The following is a 23311-nucleotide window of genomic DNA, read 5'->3' on the forward strand; positions in this document are numbered from 1 at the left end:
TGAAAGACAACACGTGGCAAAATTACAGTGCACATAATCTTTGACCTCTACTTCTTATAAAATGTCCCTACGTACAAGGTATTTGTTGCAGAACTGTATTGTAATAGCATAACATTGGAAACAAACTGAATGTCCAACAACAGAGGACTGGTTAAATAAATTATCATACATCTATACAGTAGAATACTATGCAGCTGCTTAAAAAAAATGAGGGAGCTGCTTATGTACTGATATAGAATAGCCTTCAAGATACGTTAAGCGAAAAATGTAAGATGCAGAACAGTATGTATGGTATGCTACCATTTGTTTAAAAAAAAGAAAAAGGAAAAATAGGTTTGCTTATATATGTACAGACTATCTCTGGAAGGATACACAGTGAAGCACATGTTTTGAGGGCAGGTAAGACTTAACATATTAGAGAACATTGATCCTGGTTCTTACTTTACAGCAGTGTGAGAAGATCTGACAGATGTACTCCTGGGTGTAGCGAGACCTGCTAAGCAGTGCCATAAGGTGCGGTATCACTGTGGCATCCTGAAATAGATGGCAAGGAGAACACAACAGGAACTTCAATAAGCAGGTACATAGTCAAGCCTCTTATCTTAAGAGTAAATCAAGTCTCTTTAAAGAATATAGCAAAATAAAAGTAACATGGCCATCAAAACCGTCTAAGTACAGGGCAAGGAAAGGGGTTTCAATATTCATCCATGGCAACATCCACATCTTATAAAGTGTCTCCATGCACAAAGTATTTGTTGCAGCATTGTTTTGTAACAGTAAGGAAATTATCACTTTCTCTCCCATGAACAGCCTACATTCCCACAATAAAACAAAATAATTTCAATACATTCTTCATAGAAATCAATTCTGAAACTGAAATATGAGGTAACTAATAAGATATATAATAACTAATAGCTTAAAGAAGGAATTACTGTATAAAAATAAAACCTGACAGTTTGGACTCTGAGATGTTACGGTAAGTATCACTAACCACTAACAATCTCTCATGACAGTGGTTAGCTATTTTCAATCTGTACAAGACAGTTTATACAATTAGCATTGTTTTACAGCCCACTCTGCCTATTGCTGACACTTAGCAACACATAGGGTGGTACAGGACAAGAGACAAGAGTCAACCCATCCTGTTGCAGGGCTCTGCAGTAATTTCTTTTTATTTAGAAAGCAAAAGGAGCTGAAAGTTGAAAGAGGAATTTGGCCTGAACCACAGATGGAAAATGAGACTTAGCCCAAGTCTCCTGGTTAATTTAACCAGGCTCTCACAAGTCTACAGCTGTTTTTGAAGTATGAATGTGCATACGAATTCCCAGGGGATCTCCTGAATGTAGAGATTCTGATTCAGTAGGTCTGAGGTAAGACCCAAGATTCTGCAGGCTGATGCTGCTGGTCTCCAGACTACACTTTGAGAAATCTCACAAAAGACAATAGAGGGCAAGGAAGGAAACTCACAAGAACATCATTGTTGGAATGAACAAGATTTGAGGTTTCCTTTAGAAAGAAAACAATGCCTGAGACATACAAAAGCTAAGTAGGGAAATGAGAAGGCTGCCAATTCCCTACAAGTAGAATCTCTTTCTCTTGTTTGTTTGTATAACCCTCTGTGTTATCACAAGCAGTTTAAAAACAAAATGAAAAACTTAAAAACCTCAAAGAAAGTCAGGTACTTAATTTTCTAAGAAAAAAAGGACAATATGAGACTGGAGGGAGGGGAAACAATGGTTTCATTGGCAGAAGACAGGGAAGCAGGTAACTGCTAAGACAGAACAAGCAAATTAGGGAGTAAATAAGAAAACTTGTATGAGGCTCTGAAAGCTACTTCCACTTCCTTCCTTTCCTCCTTTGCTCTTCCATCCCTCCCTTTTCCTTGGTTACAACAGCCCTCATCCCATTTCTTCACACTTGCCCCCTTTCTGCCAATTATGCTAGGTATCTGCAGTTTATAGTTGATTGAACAGGTAAAGAAGAGTTACATAATTTGCCGAAAGTCATCCAACCGGTAAACAGAATTTCAAATTAGAAACCCTGCCATCCTGACTAGACTGCCCTGGTTCTAGTGCCTGAGTTGCTGGAACAGCTGACCTCTACACAATCCAACTCACAGAGGTCAGTTAGTTACACTGAAACACTGCTGCCTGTCATTTGTCCGCCCATCCAACATCTTTCATAGATTCTCTTTCTCTGAGCTATAAAATCTTTGAGGCATAAAATCATGACGTTTCATCATTTAGACACTTCCCACTGAGAAATTCACTTAACCTCCTGGTGAAACTTCTGTTTCAGGATTTTGTTTTATGAAACTTCTGTTTCAGAATTCATACAAACACACACACGCACATAAATTTACATGTGTATATAGTATAAACCTTTTTTCTTTATACAGTATGGCAATGTAAAATGTTTTTCTTACCCTAAGGTATGGATAATGTGTTCACAAAACACTGGCCTTGATAATTTTCATTAAGAAAGTCCCATGTAATCATTGCAACCATTATGGAAAATGGTATGGCACTTCCTCAAAAAACTAGGAATAGAAATACCTTACGATCCAGCAATCTCACTCCTAGGTGTACACTCTAGAGGTCTAAGAAAAGAGACTCAGACAGACATATGCACACCTGTGTTCACTGTAGCATTATTCACAATAGCAAAAAAAAAAAGAAACGGTCTAAGTGCCCTTCAGCGGATGAACAGATGAGTAAAATGTGGTACATATACACAATGGAATACTACACAGCCATTAAGAACAAGGATGAGTCCACGAAACATAACATGGATGGATCTGGAGGACATAATGCTGTGTGGATAAATCAATCACACAAGGACAAATGTTCTATGATCCCATTTTTATAAGAAAAACAGATATATATAGAGATCCGTGTTCACTGGTGGTTACCAGGGATGGGTGAGGGGAAGGAGGAATCACTAGTAACACCAAATGTGGGTGTAATGGGCACAGCTTGATCAAAGTAAACAACGCCACCAAAAAGGAAAAAAGTCCCATGTAATCAAGAGATAAAAGGACCTCGTCACAACCTCTGAGGCTTTTGAAAACCTCTGAATAACTGTGAAGATCTTTGGACTTTCTTAGACCTATCCTAGCCTGTCAAATAAGCCTCTTGCAAGCTGGTTCTAGTCTACCTCTCCAGTGGAAAACTAACACTAATGCCCTCCCCGCCACTAGACTAAGTATTCAGTCCACCGTCCTGCATATTCTCTCTCATACAGATCCTTTCTAGAATGGTCTCTTCCCTCTTCAGTTCTCTAAATCTTATCCATTATTCAAGATCCAGGTCAAATTCTAGCTTCTCCATAAAATCTACTCTGCTGGACTTTAACCTAAAGTGAGCTGAACTCCCTATCGCTCACTTAGCATTAAATACACTGCCTCAATTTATACACGTAAAGAGATAAAAATGGCACTTTTTTTTAACAGCTTGTAAATTCCTCAAAGTCTGAGACTTTATCTTTTACTTATTCACACAGCCTAGCACATTTCATATTTGCAAATAAGCAAAAACTTATATAGTACTTGAGACCTTTCTATAACAGTTATATTGTATTTTGAGATGCCAAGTAAATTAGGATTTGATGTTGGTGAAATGTAACTGATGACTCAAAAACATCTAAAACTCACCGTGTACAGTAGCTCCTCAGGAGTGACAGGACTGGTAAAGATGGTGCGCAGGCATCGGAGGCAAGCTTCAATGAACTTCAGGTCTGGGGACAGTAGTCCTAGTAATAGAAGCCAGATTTGGGACTCATCCTTTCAACTGGTATTTAAAATACTGCAAACCGACTCTAATCTTTACTTGTGCAAAAATGGCTTCCTAACATACCTTGCAGTAAGGCAGGGATAATATGGCAGTCCAGTAGAGACTTGACATTGTTTTCAGTACCCATAGCAAGACTTCCCAATACCACTGCACATTCAGCTTTCAGCTCTGTGCTTGAGGCTTCTTGCTGAAGCAAGTACAACAACCTAAGAAGAAGGAATTTGATAAACAGAAGAGACTAAAAAACTTGAAAGTAAATTAGCTAAAAGTAACATGACAGAAAAAGGCAATCAATACCACATACTACTTAGGATATGAGTGATTAGGCTTATGTGAATCCTCTAGGAAATGGCCACCAGTTTTTATTAGCTGCTAATTCAATAAAGGAACATCTGAAAAAATATCTCTCACTTGAACAAAAGAACTATCATGTAATCTCAATTTAGCAAAGCTATAAATCTGAAAGTTATCCACAAGTGGTCTCCGTAGAAATAGCAGCACCATAGACCATGTTATCTGCCATTTCCCAGTGGGTCTCTTCAGAACAAGAAGACTCCCAATACCACGTACTGCCGGATCTTATATTTGTGAGGGGGCTAAGGACAGGCCTGCACAGTTGAGAGTAGCTGAGAGAGCTGTCCTGCCCTAAAAGATGTGCTTCTTCACTTCAGGGGAGCCTTCCAGACCTTGCCTACATGCTTCCTGATTCTGATCCCAAGTTGTATGCTGTTGCTTCCTTAATAAACCATTATACTGTAATTTTTGGTCTGTGAGTTTTGTGTGTGGCCAGTGCAACGGATTATCAAACCCAGCAGAGAAGCAGAGAGTGCCATGGACAGGACAGCTAATGTCAGAATTGGTAAAAAGGTTGGAGAGTGGAGGTATGTCTAGAAATGGATTCTGAAGATTCAGAGCAGTAGTACAGAGGTCAGAGAGGTCTAGCCGAGATAGATTATTCAGAGCCTTGTGCAGCTCCTCGAGAAAGGTAAACTTCGCTCTTTCCACAATTCTCCCATTTGGAGAGTCAGGAGATCCTCCCATTTCCATTTCAGCCCAGCTTGCCAAATAATTACTACCCAAACTCTAACCCTCCACCACTTTCAACCAATTCCCCTATGTTCTAAGGTAGAACTCTGGGCTCCCTAAATCACTATATATATATATATATATATATATGGTCAATGATGTTAAAAACATTAAAACCATTAATTCTATATCAAAAGATAGAAAATAAGAGAAGAAAAAAAAACATTAAAAAATTCTGAGTGAAAAACTTACAGCAACTGTACACAAAACTTAGTCCTGTGTAGCAAAGGCAAAGAGGAAACTACCTAATTGGCACTGCCTCCCAAAATGAAGCTTAACTAGTTCACCAAAAGAAATAGAACACCAAATGTTTTTATTTTTTTTATTTCAAAAAAGGACTTGACAATGGGTTGGAGAGGGATGCTGGTGAGGAGTGAGCTTCTTGGATCAGGTGGACACTTGAGACTATGTTGGCATCTCCTGCCTGGAGGGGAGATGAGAGGGTGGAAGGGGTTAGAAGCTGGCAAAATAGACACAAAAAGAGAGAGTGGAGGGAGAGGGTGGGCTGTCTCATTAGGGGGAGAGTAATTGGGAGTGTGTAGCAAGGTGTTTTTGTGTGAGAGACTGACTTGATTTGTAAACTTCCACTTAAACCACAATAAAAATTATATAATAAAAAAAAAGGACTTGAGGAAAGCTAAGTAATCATTATTATCCAATCACACAAAAACTGCCCGGGCTCTGACAGAAGAAGAAAGTCTCAGCTGGTGTATACAGCTTATCTACCTAAAATATAGCCTTTTAGTGCAAAGTCAACGATCTTCCTCAATTTCCAAGATATGAAGCATTCACTTCATATTCTATTCTCTGGTGCTTTAATACTTTTAAGAACTATTTCAAATACTTCAAAGCATTATTTTTAAAAATTAAAAGGCTTTTAAAAACTAGAACAGACAAAACAGTCTTCTGGCTGAGAATAAAAACTTTGTATGAATGGCAGAAGGTGGGGTGACAGCAAACATACCTTGGAACAGCTCCTAAAACAATGAGGTTGGCTTTCTGCTTGTTGTTTCCAATTACAGCATTCTTCATGTCTCTGAATTCAGGAGAAGAGAAAAGGGTATGAAGTGTGTTGAAATACTACATAAAAATAAAAAAATAAATTTTGCTTTATCTTTATTATGCAACATCTTCGGTTGTCAAGTACCGAAGCTAATGACAAAGTGAAGGCACAGGCCCTTTTTTACCTGGAGTACCTGAGAGGAGATAGGGATAGGTGTGGAGTGACCATGGCAGCTGAACAACAGGGGAGCAGCAGAGTAAGAAGGAGGTGGGAAACACCCTGAGTACTGGCAAAAGACTTCCAATACAAGGAAAATTGAGTTGTTTAAAAAAATAAAATAAAATAAAAAACCACCAGCCCTTTGAATATAAAGGAATACAGATTACCTGCTTAATCCCAGCTCTGGCAGTGGAATACATGAACCCAACCCACAGAGCACATCTGACCTTGTTTCAGGGTCCATAGCTTTATTCCCTTTTTTCTCCTTCTCTAACTTCTTTTGGGCTATTTTTTTATGATTCCGTTTTATCGCCCTTATGGTCTTATTAGCTGTACGTCTTTTGGTTTTGTTTTATTGTTTTTTAGTGGTTGCTTTAGAATTTCTAGTACGCATCTTTTTTTTTTCATTTATCCCAATCTTCAAATATTATCCCATTTCACATGAATAGTAAGAGCCTTCCAAGAGAATACTTCCATTTCCCCATCCATTCTTTTGTGTTCTTTGTGCTGCTGTTGTCATACATTTACTTTTTTTTTTTTTATTAACTTTCACTGAGCTTCAAGTGAACGTTTACAATTCAAGTCAGTCTGTCACATGTAAGTTTACATACATCTTACTCTGTACTCCCACTTGCTCTCCCCCTAAAGAGTCAACCCTTCCAGTCTCTCCTTTCGTGACAATTTTGCCAGCTTCCAACTCTCTCTATCCGCCCATCCCCCCTCCAGACAGGAGATGCCAACACAGTCTCAAGTGTCCACCTGATATTATTAGCTCACTCTTCATCAGCATCTCTCTCTCACCCACTGTCCAGTCCCTTTCATGTCTGATGAGTTGTCTTTGGGAATGGTTCCTGTCCTGTGCCAACAAAAGGTTTGGGGACCATGCCCGCCGGGATTCCTCTAGTCTCAGTCAGACCATTAAGTATGGTCTTTTTATGAGAATTTGGGGTCTGCATCCTACTGATCTCCTGCTCCCTCAGGGGTTCTTTGTTGTGCTCCCTGTCAGGGCAGTCATCGATTGTGGCCAGGCACCAACTAGTTCTTCTGGTCTCAGGATGATGTAGGTCTCTGGTTCATGTGGCCCTTTCTGTCTCTTGGGCTCTTAGTTGTCGTGTGACCTTGGTCTTCTTCATTTTCCTTTGCTCCAGGTGGGTTGAGACCAATTGATGCATCTTAGATGGCCGCTTTTTAGCATTTAAGACCCCAGACGCCACATTTCAAAGTGGGATGCAGAATGTTTTCATACTACAATTATTTTGCCAATTGACTTAGAAGTCCCCTTAAACCATGGTCCCCAAACCCCTGTCCTTGCTCTGCTGACCTTTGAAGCATTCATTTTATCCTGGAAACTTCTTTGCTTTTGGTCCAGTCCAATTGAGCTGACCTTCCAATACATTTACTTTTTTTTTTTTTTAATTAACTTTTATTAAGCTTCAAGTGAACATTTACAAATCCAATCAGTCTGTCACATGTAAGTTTACATACATCCCACTCCCTTCTCCCACTTGCTCTCCCCCTATTGAGTCAGCCCTTTCAGTCTCTCGTTTCGTGCCAATTTTGCCATCTTCCCTCTCTCTCTATCTTCCTATTCCCCCTCCAGTCAAGAGTTGCCAATACACTCTCAAGTGTCCACCTGATTTAATTAGCTCACTCTTCATCAGCATCTCTCTCCCACCTGCTGACCAGTCCCTTTCATGTCTGATGAGTTGTCTTCGGGGATGGTTCCTGTCCTGTGCCAACAGAAGGTCTGGGCAGCATTGCCGCCGGGATTCCTCTAGTCGCAGTCAGACCATTAAGTATGGTCTTTTTATGAGAATTTGGGGTCTGCATCCCATTGGTCTCCTGCTCCCTCAGGAGTGCTCTGTTGTGCTCCCTGACAGGGCAGTCATCGATTGTGGCCGGGCACCAACTAGTTCTTCTGGTCTCAGGATGATGTAGGTCCCTGGTTCATGTGGCCCTTTCTGTCTCTTGGGTTCTTAGTTGTCGTGTGACCTTGGTGTTCTTCATTTTCCTTTGCTCCAGGTGGGTTGAGACCAACTGATGCCTCTTAGATGGCCGCTTGTTAGCATTTAGGACCCCAGACGCCACATTTCAAAGTGAGATGCAGAATGTTTTCATAATAGAATTATTTTGCCAATTGACTTAGAAGTGCCCTCAAACCATGGTCCCCAGACCCCAGCCCCTGCTCCGCTGACCTTTGAAGCATTCATTTTATCCCGGAAACCTCTTTGCTTTTAGTCCAGTCCAATTGGGCTGACCTTCCTTGTATTGAGTGTTGTCTTTCCCTTCACCCAAAGCAGTTCTTATCTACTGATTGATCAGTAAAAAACCCTTTCTCTCCCTCCCTCCCCCCTTCGTAACCACAAAAGTATGCGTTCTTCTCAGTTTTTTCTATTTCTCAAGATCTTATAATAGTGGTCTTATACAATATTTGTCCTTTTGCCTCTGAATCATTTCGCTCAGCATAATGCCTTCCAGATTCCTCCATGTTATGAAATGTTTCAGAGATTCGTCACTGTTCTTTATCGATGCGTAGTATTCCATTGTGTGAATATACCACAATTTGTTTACCCATTCATCTGTTGATGGACACCTTGGTTGCTTCCAGCTTTTTGCTATTGTAAACAGAGCTGCAATAAACATGGGTGTGCATATATCTGTTTCTGTGAAGGCTCTTGTATCTCTAGGGTATATTCTGAGGAGTGGGATTTCTGGGTTGTATGGTAGTTCTATTTCTAACTGTTTAAGATAACGCCAGATGGATTTCCAAAGTGGTTGTACCATTTTACATTCCCACCAGCAGTGTATGAGAGTTCCAATCTCTCCGCAGCCTCTCCAACATTTATTATTTTGTGTTTTTTGGATTAATGCCAGCCTAGTTGGTGTGAGATGGAATTTCATCGTAGTTTTAATTTGCATTTCTCTAATGGCTAACGATCAGGAGCATTTTCTCATGTATCTGTAGGCTGCCTGAATATCTTCTTTAGTGAAATGTGTGTTCATATCCTTTGCCCACTTCTTGATTGGGTTGTTTGTCTTTCTGTGGTTGAGTTTTGACAGAATCATGTAGATTTTAGAGATCAGGTGCTGGTCGGAGATGTCATAGCTGAAAATTCTTTCCCAGTCTTTTTACTCTTTTGGTGAAGTCTTTAGATGAGCATAGGTTTTTGATTTTTAGGAGCTCCCAGTTATCTGGTTTCTCTTCATCATTTTTGGTAATGTTTTGTATTCTGTTTATGCCCTGTATTAGGGCTCCTAGGGTTGTCCCTATTTTTTCTTCCATGATCTTTATCGTTTCAGTCTTTATGTTTAGGTCTTTGATCCACTTGGAGTTAGTTTTTGTGCATGGTGTGAGGTATGGGTCCTGTTTCATTTTTTTGCAAATGGATATCCAGTTATGCCAGCACCGTTTGTTAAAAAGACTATCTTTTCCCCAATTAACTGACACTGGGCCTTTGTCAAATATCAGCTGCTCATACGTGGATGGATTTATATCTGGATTCTCAATTCTGTTCCATTGGTCTATGTGCCTGTTGTTGTACCAGTACCAGGCTGTTTTGACTACTGTGGCTGTATAATAGGTTCTGAAATCAGGTAGAGTGAGGCCTCCCACTTCCTTCTTCTTTTTCAGTAGTGCTTTGCTTATCCGGGGCTTCTTTCCCTTCCATATGAAATTGGTGATTTGTTTCTCTATCCCCTTAAAATATGACACTGGAATTTGGATCGGAAGTGCGTTATATGTATAGATGGCTTTTGGTAGAATAGACATTTTTACTATGTTAAGTCTTCCTATCCATGAGCAGGGTATGTTTTTCCACTTAAGTATGTCCTTTTGAATTTCTTGTAGTAGAGCTTTGTAGTTTTCTTTGTATAGGTCTTTTACATCCTTGGTAAGATTTATTCCTAAGTATTTTATCTTCTTGGGGGCTATTGTGAATGGTATTGATTTGGTTATTTCCTCTTCGGTGTTCTTTTTACTGATGTAGAGAAATCCAAGTGATTTTTGTATGTTTATTTTATAACCTGAGACTCTGCCAAACTCTTCTATTAGTTTCAGTAGTTTTCTGGAGGATTCCTTAGGGTTTTCTGTGTATACGATCATGTCACCTGCAAACAGTGATAGCTTTACTTCCTCCTTGCCAATCCGGATACCCTTTATTTCTTTGTCTAGCCTAATTGCCCTGGCTAGGACTTCAAGTACGATGTTGAATAAGAGTGGTGATAAAGGGCATCCTTGTCTGGTTCCCATTCTCAAGGGAAATGCTTTCAGGTTCTCTCCATTTAGAGTGATATTGGCTGTTGGCTTTGCATAGATGCCCTTTATTATGTTGAGGAATTTTCCTTCAATTCCTATTTTGGTAAGAGTTTTTATCATAAATGGGTGTTGAACTTTGTCAAATGCCTTTTCTGCATCTATTGATAAGATCATGTGGTTTTTATCTTTTGTTTTATTTATGCGATGGATTACATTAATGGTTTTTCTGATATTAAACCAGCCTTGCATACCTGGTATAAATCCCACTTGATCAGGGTGAATTATTTTTTGGATGCGTTGTTGGATTCTATTGGCTAGAATTTTGTTGAGGATTTTTGCATCAATGTTCATGAGGGATATAGGTCTATAATTTTCTTTTTTTGTAATGTCTTTACCTGGTTTTGGTATCAGGGAGGTGGTAGCTTCATAGAATGACTTGGGTAGTATTCCGTCTTTTTCTATGCTTTGAAATACCTTCAGTAGTAGTGGTGTTAAGTCTTCTCTGAAGGTTTGGTAGAACTCTGCAGTGAAGCCGTCTGGGCCAGGACTTTTTTTGTTGGAAGTTTTTTGATTACCGTTTCAATCTCTTTTTTTGTTATGGGTCTATTTAGTTGTTCTACTTCTGAATGTGTTAGTTTAGGTAGGCAGTGTTTTTCCAAGAATTCATGCATTTCTTCTAGGTTTTCAAATTTGTTAGAGTACAATTTTTTGTAGTAACCTGAAATGATTCTTTTAATTTCATTTGGTTCTGTTGTGATGTGGTCCTTCTCGTTTCTTATTCGGGTTATTTGTTTCCTTTCCTGTATTTCTTTAGTCAGTCTAGCCAATGGTTTATCAATTTTGTTAATTTTTTCAAAGAACCAGCTTTTGGCTTTGTTAATTCTTTCAATTGTTTTTCTGGTCTCTAATTCATTTAGTTCAGCTCTAATTTTTATTATTTGTTTTCTTCTGGTGCCTGATGGGTTCTTTTGTTGCTCACTTTCTATTTGTTCAAGTTGTAGGGACAGTTCTCTGATTTTGGCTCTTTCTTCTTTTTGTATGTGTGCATTTATCGATATAAATTGGCCTCTGAGCACTGCTTTTGCTGTGTCCCAGAGGTTTTGATAGGAAGTATTTTCATTCTCGTTGCAGTCTATGAATTTCCTTATTTCCTCCTTGATGTCTTCTATAACCCAGTCTTTTTTCAGGAGGGTATTGTTCAGTTTCCAAGTATTTGATTTCTTTTCCCTAGTTTTTCTGTTATTGATTTGTAGTTTCATTGCCTTGTGGTCTGAGAAGATGCTTTGTAATATTTCGATGTTTTGGACTCTGCAAAGATTTGTTTTATGACCTAATATGTGGTCTATTCTAGAGAATGTTCCATGTGCACTAGAAAAAAAAGTATATTTTGCAGCAGTTGGGTGGAGAGTTCTGTATAAGTCAATGAGGTCAAGTTGGTTGATTGTTGTAAGTAGGTCTTCCGTGTCTCTATTGAGCTTCTTACTGGATGTCCTGTCCTTCTCCGAAAGTGGTGCGTTGAAGTCTCCTACTATAAATGTGGAGGTGTCTATCTCACTTTTCAATTCTGTTAAAATTTGATTTATGTATCTTGCAGCCCTGTCATTGGGTGCATAAATATTTAATATGGTTATGTCTTCCTGATCAATTGTCCCTTTTATCATTATATAGTGTCCTTCTTTATCCTTTGTGGTGGATTTAAGTCTAAAGTCTATTTTGTCAGAAATTAATATTGCTACTCCTCTTCTTTTTTGCTTATTGTTTGCTTGATATATTTTTTTCCATCCTTTGAGTTTTAGTTTGTTTGTGTCTCTAAGTCTAAGGTGTGTCTCTTGTAGGCAGCATATAGATGGATCGTGTTTCTTTATCCAGTCTGTGACTCTCTGTCTCTTTATTGGTGCATTTAGTTCATTTACATTCAGCGTAATTATAGATAAGTAAGTTTTTAGTGCTGTCATTTTGATGCCTTTTCATGTGTGTTGTTGGCCATTTCATTTTTCCACATACTTTTTTGTGCTGAGACGTTTTTCTTAGTAGATTGTGAGATCCTCATTTTCATAATGTTTAACTTTATGTTAGTTGAGTCGTTACGTTTTTCTTGGCTTTTTTCTTGAGTTATGGAGTTGATATTCCTTTTTGTGGTTACCTTATTATTTACCCCTATTTTTCTAAGTAAAAACCTAACTTGTATCCTTCTATATCGCCTTGTATCACTCTCCATCTGGCAGTTCAATGCCTCCTATATTTAGTCCCTCTTTTTGACTATTGTGATCTTTTATCTATTGATTTCCATGATTCCCTGTTATGTGTATTATTTTGTTTATTTATTTATTTATTAGAATTAATCTTAATTTGTTTGTTTTTGTGCTTTCCCTATTTGAGTTGATATCAGGACATTCTGTTTTGTGACCTTGTATTGTGCTGGTATCTGATATTATTGGTCATCTGACCAAACAATCTCCTTTAGCATTTCTTGTAGCCTTGGTTTGGTTTTTGCAAATTCTCTAAACTTGTGTTTATCTGTAAATATCTTAATTTCTCCTTCATATTTCAGAGAGAGTTTTGCTGGATATATGATCCTTGGTTGGCAGTTTTTCTCCTTCAGTGCTCTGCGTACATCGTCCCATTCCCTTCTTGCCTGCATGGTTTCTGCTGAGTAGTCTGAACTTATTCTTATTGATTCTCCCTTGAAGGAAACCTTTCTTTTCTCCCTGGCTGCTTTTAAAATTTTCTGTTTATCTTTGGTTTTGGCGAGTTTGATGATAATATGTCTTGGTGTTTTTCTTTTTGGATCAATCTTAAATGGGGTTCGATGAGCATCTTGGATAGATATCCTTTCGTCTTTCATGATGTCAGGGAAGTTTTGTGTCAGGAGTTCTTCAACTATTTTCTCTGTTTTCTGTCCCCCCTCCCTGTTCTGGGACTCCAATCACTCGCAAGTTATCCTTCTTGATTGAGTCCCACATGATTCTTAGGGTTTCTTCATTTTTTTAAATTCTTTTATCTGATTTTTTTTCAGCTATGTTGGTGTTGATTCCCTGGTCCTCCAGATGTCCCAGTCTACATTCTAATTGCTCGAGTCTGCTCCTCTGACTTCCTATTGCATTGTCTAATTCTGTAATTTTATTGTTAATCTTTTGGATTTCTACGTGCTGTCTCTCTATGGATTCTTGCAACTTATTAATTTTTCCACTATGTTCTTGAATAATCTTTTTGAGTTCTTCAACAGTTTTATCAGTGTGTTCCTTGGCTTTTTCTGCAGTTAGCCTAATTTCATTTGTGATGTCTTTAAGCATTCTGTAAATTAGTTTTTTATATTCTGTATCTGATAATTCCAGGATTGTATCTTCATTTGGGAAAGATTTTGATTCTTTTGTTTGGGGGGTTGGAGAAGCTGTCATGGTCTGCTTCTTTATGTGGTTTGATATGGACTGCTGTCTCCGAGCCATCACTGGGAAACTAGTTTTTCCAGAAAATCCGCTGACTGGTACGCTGGCTCCTGGCTCTGAAAACAATCGCTGTCTCCCCGTATTTGTTCGTTCTCCGTCTCTAAATCTGTGTTTGTTGTTCAGAGTTCGTAGATTGTTATGTATGTGATCGATTCACTTGTTTTTCCGAGTCTTTGTTGCAAGAGGGATCCACGGTAGCGTCCACCTAGTCCGCCATCTTGGCCCCGCCTCCCCAATACATTTACTTTTAAATGAGCTGGAAACAATACAGTGTTACTATTTTTGCTTAAGCAGCCAATTACCTTTGAAGGACACTCAAAAGTAAGAAAAATCTTTCATATTTATCACATATTCACCAATATCTTTTATTCTGGATACACACAGATTTTTACTTCATCGGGGCAAAACCCTATTCCAAAATAAGGGTACCTCTATCAATGAGGCTAACAAAGGTGTGGTTGGTTCCAAACGACACCTGGAGAAAAAAATAAATGGCTCAAAACAAAGCCAGTACTACTAATAAAATGCTGTCTTAATACAGAACACTACATGGTTCTATACAACAGTGGTTCTCAAAGGTGGGGAGGGGGAGTCCTTATTACTCCCTAGGGGCATTTCAGGAGTTTGTGAGAATGCTTGAAAATTTCTGGCTGTGGTTTTACAAATGGACAGAAAGCATTTTTCGCACAGCTTTAAAGGAAACTGAAGTTTTCAGAACTGTAATCTGCCCTGTAAATTAAAGGTACCAAACCAAAACCAAACCCACTGCCATTGAGTCGATTCCGACTCATAGCAACCCTATAGGACGGAGTAGAACTGCCCCATAGAGTTTCTAAGGAGCGCCTGGTGGATTTGAACCGCTCACCTTTTGGTTAGCAGCCATAGCACTTGACCACTACGCCACCAGGGTTTCCAAATTAAAGGTAGATTATACTTCTTATCAAAAGTAATTCATTTTAGAAAATCATATCGCCAACAAAGCGCATTCATGGTATCTGAGTTGTCAATACCACACACCTACATCAGTCCAAATGTGCAGCTCTTGAATTTATACTTCTTCATGAAACTTTCTACTGTAGTTTCATGCCCAAGCAATCACATATTGAAATATTATCAATTGCTTTGTTTCTCCTTTACACTGCAGGCAGGGAAGCATTATTTTTGGAATTATGTGTATAATATAAGTACGTTATATTACTATGAATTTAACTGCAGGACAGTACAAGGAGTGTTACAAAATGTTTATCAAAAGGGTGTAATGGTTAAGATTATGTGTCAACTTGGCTGGGCCATGATTCTCAGTATTTTTTTTTTTTTTTATAACGTTGGCAAAGAATACTGAATACACCATGGACTGCCAAACGAACAAACAAATGTCTTGGAAGAAGTACAACCAGAGTGCTCCTTAGAAGCAAGGATGGCAAGACTGTACCTTACATACTTTGGACATGTTGTCAGGAGGGATCAATCCCTGGAGAAGGACATCATGCTTGGCAAAGTACAGGGTCAGCATAAAAGAGGGAAACCCTCAACAAGGTGGACTGCCACAGTGTCGGCAACAATGGGCTCAAGCATTAACAATTTTAAGGATGGCGCAGGATCCGGCAGCGTTTCTTTCTGTTGTGAATAGGGTCGCTGTGAGTCGGAACTGACTTGATGGCACCTAACAATAATATAATGTTGTCATCACTTCCCTGTTGAAATATGGTATGTGATCACCCCCATGATAAAATTTGCTGAGCGGTACTGGTGGAGACAGGGCCTATGGCAGCTCACTATCCCCTCAGCCTTCATTTCTCTGCCCTCTGACTCCTACTTCCTTCCTGCTCACCCTGCCAAGGTTTTTTGGCTTGTTCTAGATCCTGCAGCTGCCTCTTGTTCATGTGACCTCCGATTCCTGGGACTTGAGCTAGCAGCTTACCTGCCAATCTTGGGATTTGTCAATTTTCACAACCTGTGAGCAAGAGTCCTGCTCTCCAGCCTGCTGATCTTGGGTTCGCTGGCCCCTGCAGCTATATGAATCAGGAGAAGCTCTGCGGTCTTGCCTGCCGATTTGGGGATTCATCAACCTTCACAGCCTGTGAGCAAGAGCCCTGCTTTCCCACCTGCTGATCCTGGGTTCCTCAGCGCCTGTAGCTACATGAATCAAAAGCCTCTATCCTGATTCATGGACTTGGGACATTCCAGCATCTACAATGGCATGATGTTTCCTTGATATAACTCTCTCTATATATACATACATATGGTTTTATATATATATATATATGCTTCACTGGTTTTGCTTCTCTAGAGAATCCAGCCTAAGACATTTGGTACGTGAGTGGTTCTAGAGAAACAAAATTGTTTCCAGTAGTAAAGAGGGCATTGCTAATCCATGGCATGAGGTGGCAATTCAAATAAGCAAAACATCACCACAAATAGATCAGGTATTGGTGAAAGGCAAAGCTCTGCTTGACTGCATGGATAATATCTTTCTACAATTTTGCCACAATGAGAAGTATAAGGAATCTGGTTGGTTGGTCCTACTTTCACTAGACAAACTGGTGAAAGACAGAGATGCGCTCAGGGCTTCAGAGTCAAAGCTCTAGTGCCACATAAATAACCTCAAAGCTTCCACTTGTGCTTTGAAAGAAAGTCTTATTTCTTGTAGTAACGGGTCTGATAATGCTGCAAACCAAACCCAGAGTCTTATTGTAAAAGTGGATGAATTACGTCAGCTCAATTGCCAACCTCAAGAGATGTCTGAAGTTAAAGTGAGAGCACTGATTGGGAAGAAATGGGATCCTGAAACTTGGGATGGGGACATATGGGTAGATAATCAGGAAGCTGGAGATACTGAGCCCAAAAATTTCATTGCAACACTCCTGCCAACAGAACCACTCCCATCTGAAGAGTTTACTTCATATTTGTCTGTTACACTACCTGCTCAGAAAAACTATTAGCCCCTTCACTCCCATTTAATGAGATTAGCCCTAGCCCTGCTGCCTCTAAAGAGCCCTCGCCTGAGTCATTGCCTGTAGTATCGCGTGAGGCAAATGCTGTACAAGACAATGCTGAATGTTCTCAAAATAATGCCACACTACTGATTCTAGCTTCTAGACCTATAACTAGACTTAAGTCCCAGAGAGCCCCAAAAGGTGAAGAACAACATGTGGCCCAGAAGGAGGTACACTACACTCCAAGAGAACTGCTTGACTTTTCTAATATGTACAAACAGAAACCTGGGGAGTATGTGTAGGAATGGCTATTAAGGATGTGGGATAATGGTACAAGGAATATAAAGATGGATCAGTCTGAGTTTATTGATATGGGTCCACTAAGCACAGATTCCTTATCAATGTTTCAGCTGGAGAAATTAGGAAAGAATCTAAGAGTTTATTTGGCTGGGTTGCTGAAAAATGGATTACAAAGTGGCCTACACTAAATCAAGGTGAAGCACCAGACCTACTTTGGTATACTGTGGAAGGTATTCAAATGCTTAGGGAAACTGGCATACTAGAGTGGATTGATCAGGTTAGATGCACAGACCCACATATGGAATGCCCAGAGGACAGACCTTTTACCACAACTGTGAAAAAAGTGTGTCCTTGAAGGCTGCTGTGGTTGCATTCAACCAACAAAGACAAGGTGGGCATGGTTACAGTAATAGACAGCAAAGTCAAAGCAGTAATCAGAATAATCTCACTCCTATGGACTTAAGGCGTTGGCTACTTAGCCACGGTGTCTCTAGGAGTAAAACAAAATCTATTAAATATTTACTTAATCTGTACAAACAAATGAATTCTAGGTCAGGTGAACAGCAGTCTAACTCAAATTGCCAGAAGAGAGAGTCACAGACCCTCAATGAATTCCCAGACCTGAGTGAGTTTAAAGACCCACAACCCCTTGAATGAAGGGGAGGCTGGGTTCCCTTGAGGAAGGACTCCAATACAGTGCCAAAAACTTACACTGTTCTCTCTCCCAGCCTTCCCCAAAGGGATCTATGGCCTGTTATGAGTGACTGTTCATTAGGGAAAAGGAAATAATCAGACTTTTGGGGGATGACTGGATATTGGCTATGAACTGACACTAATTCCAGGAGACCCAAAATGTCACTGTGGCCCACCAGTCAGAGTGGGGGCATATGGAAGTCATGTTATTAATGGAGTCTTGGCTCATGTCTGTTTCACAGTAGGCCCAGAGGGCTCCCAAATCCATTCTGTAGTGATTTCCCCAGTGCCAGAATGCATAATTGGAATAGATATACTCAGCAAATGGCAGCATCCCCATAGCGGAATCCTGACAAATGGAGTAAGGGCTATTACGGTTGGAAAAGGCAGGTGAAAGCTATTAGAATTGACCCTACCCAGGAAAATAGCAAACCAAAAGCAATACCTCACTGCTGGAGGAACTGCAGAGATTACTGCCACCATCAAGGACTTGAGGACAGGGGTGGTGATTTCCACCACATCCCCATTAGACTCACCTATGTGGCCTGTGCAAAAAACAGATGGATCTTGGAGAATGACAGTAGATTACCGAAAACTTAACAGGGTGATGACTCCAACTGCAGCTGTGTTCCAGACACAGTTTCATTGCTTGGGCAAATTACACATCTCCTGGTACCCGGTATGCAACTATTCATCTAGATAATGCCTTTTTCTCCACACTTGTTTCAAAGGCCCATCAGAAGCAGTTTGCCTTCAGCTGGCAAGGCCAGCAATACACCTTCAGTTGCCTACTGCAGTTCTACATCAACTCTCCAGCCCTATGTCATAATTTAGTCTGCAGGCACTTTGATTGCCTTTCCCTTCCACAAGACATCACACTGGTCCATTACATTGATGACATTATGCTGACTGGACCTAGTAAGGAAGAAGTGTCAATGAGTCTGGACTTACTGGTAAAGCATTTCCATGCTAGAGGCTGGGAAATCAATCCCACAAAAATTCAAGCACCTTCCACCTCAGTGAAATTTCTAGAGGTCCAGTGGTGTGGGGCATGTTGAGATACTCCTTCTAACATGGATAAGCTATTGTGTCTGGCTGCTCCCACAACCAAAAAGGAGGCACAGCACCTAGTGGGCCTCTGGATTTTGGAGGCAACATATTCCTCATTTGGGTGTGTTACTCTGGCCTATTTATCAAGTGACTTGAAAAGCTGCTAGTTTTGAGTGGGGACTAGAACAAGAGAAGAGGAGGATCTGCAACAGCTTCAGGCTACTCTGCAAGCTGCTCTGGCACTTGGGCCATGTGATCCGACTGATCCAATGGTCCTTGAAGTGTCTGTCTCAGACAGAGATGTTGTTTGGAGTCTTTGGCAGGCCCCTACTGGTGAATCACAGCACAGAAGCTTAGGATTTTGGAGCAAAGCCCTGTCATCCCCTGCAGGTAACTACTCTTCTTTTTTTCTTAAATAATTTTTATTGTGCTTTAAGTGAAAGTTTACAAATCAAGTCAGTCTCTCACACAAAAACCCATATACACCTTGCTACACACTCCCAATTACTCTCCCCCTAATGAGACAGCCCTCCCTCTCCCTCCACTCTCTTTTCATGCCCTTTTCGCCAGCTTCTAACCCCCTCCACCCTCTCATCTCCCCTCCAGGCAGCAGACGCCAACATAGTCTCAAGTGTCCACCTGATTCAAGACGCTCACTCCTCACCAGCATCCCTCTCCAACCCACTGTCCAGTCCAATCCATGTCTGAAGAATTGGCTTTGGGAATGGTTCCTGTCCTGGGCCAACAGAAGGTCTGGGGGCAATGACCACCGGCGTCCTTCCAGTCTCAGTCAGACCATTAAGTCTGGTCTTATGAGATTTTGAAGTCTGCATTCCACTGCTAACCTGCTCCCTCAGGGGTTCTCTGTTGTGTTCCCTGTCAGGGCAGTCATCAGTTGTAGCCGGGCACCATGTAGTCCTTCTGGTCTCAGGATGATGTAGTCTCTGGTTCATGTGGCCCTTTCTGTCTCTTGGGCTCATAATTGCTGTGTGTTCTTGGTGTTCTTCATTCTCCTTTGATCCAGGTGGGTTGAGACCAATTGATGCATCTTAGATGGCTGCTTGCTAGCATTTAAGACCCCAGATGCCACTCTTCAAAGTGGGATGCAGAATGTTTTGTTAATAGATTTTATTATGCCAGTTGACTTAGATGTCACCTGAAACCATGGTCCCCAGACCCCTGCTCCTGCTACGGCTGGCCTTCGAAGCATTCAGTTTATTCAGGAAACTTCTTTCCGTTTGGTTTAGTCCAATTGTGCTGACCTCCCCTGTATTGTGTGCTGTCTTTCCCTTCACCTAAAGTAGTTCTTATCTACTATCTAATCAGGGAATACCCCTTTCCCACCCTCCCTGCCTCCCCCACCACGTAACCACAAAAGGATGTTTTCTTCTCATTTTAAACTATTTCTCAAGTTCTTATAATAGTGGTCTTATAAGATACTTGTTCTTTTGCAACTGACTAGTTTCACTCAGCATAATGCCTTCCAGGTTCCTCCACGTTATGAAATGTTTCACAGATTCCTCACTGTTCTTTATCGATGCGTAGTATTCCACTGTGTGAATATACCATAATTTATTTATCCCTTCATCCATTGATGGGCACCTTGGTTACTTCCATGTTTTTGCTATTGTAAACAGTGCTTTTTTTTTTTTTTAAACAGTGCTGCAATAAACATGGGTATGCATATATCTGTTCGTGTATGGGCTCTTATTTCTCTAGGATATATTCCAAGGAGTGGGACTGCTGGATCGTATGGTAGTTCTATTTCTAACTTTTTAAGGAAGTGCCAAATCGATTTCCAAAGTGGTTGTACCATTTGACATTCCCACCAGCAGTGTAGAAGTATTCCAATCTCTCCACAGCCTCTCCAACATTTATTATTTTGTGTTTTTTGGACTAATGCCAGCCTTGGTGGAGTGAGATGAAATCTCAACATAGTTTTAATCTGCATTTCTCTATTGGCTAATGATCGTGAACACTTCCTCATATATCTGTTAGCTACCTGAATGTCTTCTTTAGTGAAGTGTCTATTCATATCTTTTGCCCATTTTCGTCTTTTTGCAGTATCATGTAGATTTCAGGGATCAGGCGCTGTTCAGAATGTCATAGCTAAAAACTTTTTCCCAGCCTGTAGGTAGTCTTTTTACACTTTTGGTGAAGTCTCTGGATGAGCACAGGTGTTTGATTTTTAGGAGCTCCCAGTTATCTAGTTTTTCCCCTACATTCTTTACAATGTTTTGTATACTGTTTACGCCATGTATTAGGGCTCCTAATGTTGTCCCTATTTTTTCTCCCATGATCTTTATCGTTTTAGATTTTATATTTAGGCCTTTGATCCACCATTTTGAGTTAGTTTTTGTGCATGGAGTGAGGTATGGGTCTTGTTCATTTTTTTTTTGCAGATGCATATCCAGTTAGAGCAGCACCATTTGTTAAAAACACTGTCTTTTCCTGATTTAACAGTTTTGGGCCCTTTGTCAAATATCAACTGCTCATATGTGGATGGATTTATGTCTGGATTCTTAATTCTGTTCCATTGGTCCATATATCTGTTGTTCTACCAGTACCAGGCTGTTCTGACAACAGAGGTGGTATAATAAGTTCTAAAATCAGGTAAAGTAAGGCCTCCCACTTTGTTCTTCTTTTTCAGTAATGCCTTATTTATCTGGGGCCTCTTTCCCTTCCATAAGAAATTGGTAAGTTGTTTCTCCAACTCATTAAAGAATGTCCTTGGGATTTGGATCGGAATTGCATTAAATGTATAGATCGCTTTTGGTAGAACAGACATTTTTATAATGTTAAGTCTTTCTATCCATGAGCAAGGTATGTTCTTCCACTTATGTAAATCTCTTTTGGTTTCTTGCAGAAGTGTACTGTAGTTTTCTTTGTATAAGTCTTTTACATCGCTGGTAAGATTAATTCCTAAGTATTTTATCTTCTTGGGGGCTACTGTAAATGGCATTGATTTGGTGATTTCCTCTTCGATGTTCTTCTGGTTGGTGTAGAGAAATGCAACTGATTTTTGTATATTTATCTTGCATCCCGATACTCTACTGAACAATTAGTTTCAGTAGTTTTCTGGGGATTCCTTAGGGTTTTCTGCGTATAAGATCACGTCAACTGCAAATAGAGATACTTTTACTTCTTCCTTGCCAATCTGGATGCCCTTTATTTCTTTATCTAGCCTAATTGCTCTGGATAGGACTTCCAGCACAATGTTGAATAAAAGTGGTGATAAAGGGCATCCTTGTCTGGTTCCCAATCTCAATGGGAATGTTTTCAGGCTCTCTCCATTTAGGGTGATGTTGGCTGTTGGCTTTGTATAAATGCCCTTATTATGTTGAGAAATTTCCCTTCAATTCCTATTTTGCTGAGAGTTTTTATCATGAATGAGTGTTGAACTTTGTCAAATGCCTTTTCTGCAGCAATTGATAAAATCATGTGATTCCTGTCTTTTGTTTTATTTATGTGGTAGATTACATTAATTGTTTTTCTAATATTGAACCATCCCTGCATACCTGGTATGAATCCCACTTGGTCATGGCGAATTATTTTTTTTATATGTTGTTGAATTCTATTGGCTAGAATTTTGTTGGGGATTTTTGCATCTACATTCATGAGGGATATAGGTCTATAATTTTCTTTTCTTGTGGTGTCTTTACCTGGTTTTGGTATCAGGGATATGGTGCCTTCATAGAACGAGTTTGGTAGTATTCCATGCTATCTATGCTCTGAAATACCTTTAGTAGTAGTGGTGTTAATTCTTCTCTGAAGGTTTTGTAGAACTCTGCAATGAAGCCGTCCGGACCAGGGCTTTCTTTTGTTGGGAGTTTTTTGATTACCTTTTCAATGTCTTCTTTTGTGATGGGTCTATTTAGTTGTTCTACCTCTGTTTGTGTTAGTTCGTGTAGGTAGTGTGTTTCTAGGAATTCGTCCATTTCTTCTAGGTTTTCAAATTTGTTTGAGTATAATTTTTCATAGTAATCTGATATGATTCTTTGAATTTCAGTTGGGTCTGTTGTAATATCCCCCATCTCATTTCTTATTCGGGTTATTTGCTTCCTCTTCTGTTTTTCTTTTGTCAGTTTGGCCAGTTTGGTTTATCAATTTTGAGTTTTTCACAGAACCAGCTTTTGGTCTTGTTAATTCTTTGAATTGTTTTTCTGTTTTCTATTTCACTTAGTTCAGCTCTAATTTTTATTATTTGTTTTCTTCTGGTGCCTGTGGGTTTCTTCTGTTGCTCTTTCTATTTGTTCAAGTTGTAGGGATAGTTCTTTGATTTTGGCCCTTTCTTCTTTTTGGATGTGTGCATTTATTGATATAAATTGGCCTCTGAGCAGCGATTCTGCTGTGTCCCAAAGGTTCTAATGGGAAGTGTTTTCATTCTCATTGGATTCTCTGAATTTCTTTATCCCATCCTTAATGTCTTCTATAATCCAGTCTTTTTTGAGCAGGGTATTGTTCAGTTTCCAAGTGTTTGATATCTTTTCCGTTTTTCCTGTTATTGATTTCCACTTTTATGGCCTTCTAGT

At 39.8% G+C, this 23311-nt stretch overlaps 1 protein-coding gene across 5 annotated transcripts in view; it reads right to left on the reverse strand.

The window, feature by feature from the left end:
* The window catches only part of ARMC8 (armadillo repeat containing 8), a 203085-nt gene that overhangs the window by 116948 nt on the left and 62826 nt on the right, over positions 1-23311 (reverse strand). For all 5 annotated transcript variants that reach the window (XR_007515555.1, XR_007515556.1, XR_007515557.1 and 2 more), the window contains exons 3-6: positions 5842-5913; positions 3855-3997; positions 3653-3750; positions 442-534 (exon numbers count right to left, since the gene is read on the reverse strand). Coding sequence is in view for 2 of the 5 variants with exons in the window: in XM_049870498.1 (XP_049726455.1) it covers positions 442-534; positions 3653-3750; positions 3855-3997; positions 5842-5913 (406 nt within the window). In the remaining 3 variants the exon portion in view is untranslated. The remainder of the gene's footprint in view (positions 1-441; positions 535-3652; positions 3751-3854; positions 3998-5841; positions 5914-23311) is intronic.

Source organism: Elephas maximus, chromosome 26 (assembly GCF_024166365.1).
Source record: "Elephas maximus indicus isolate mEleMax1 chromosome 26, mEleMax1 primary haplotype, whole genome shotgun sequence".
NCBI lineage: Eukaryota > Metazoa > Chordata > Mammalia > Proboscidea > Elephantidae > Elephas > Elephas maximus.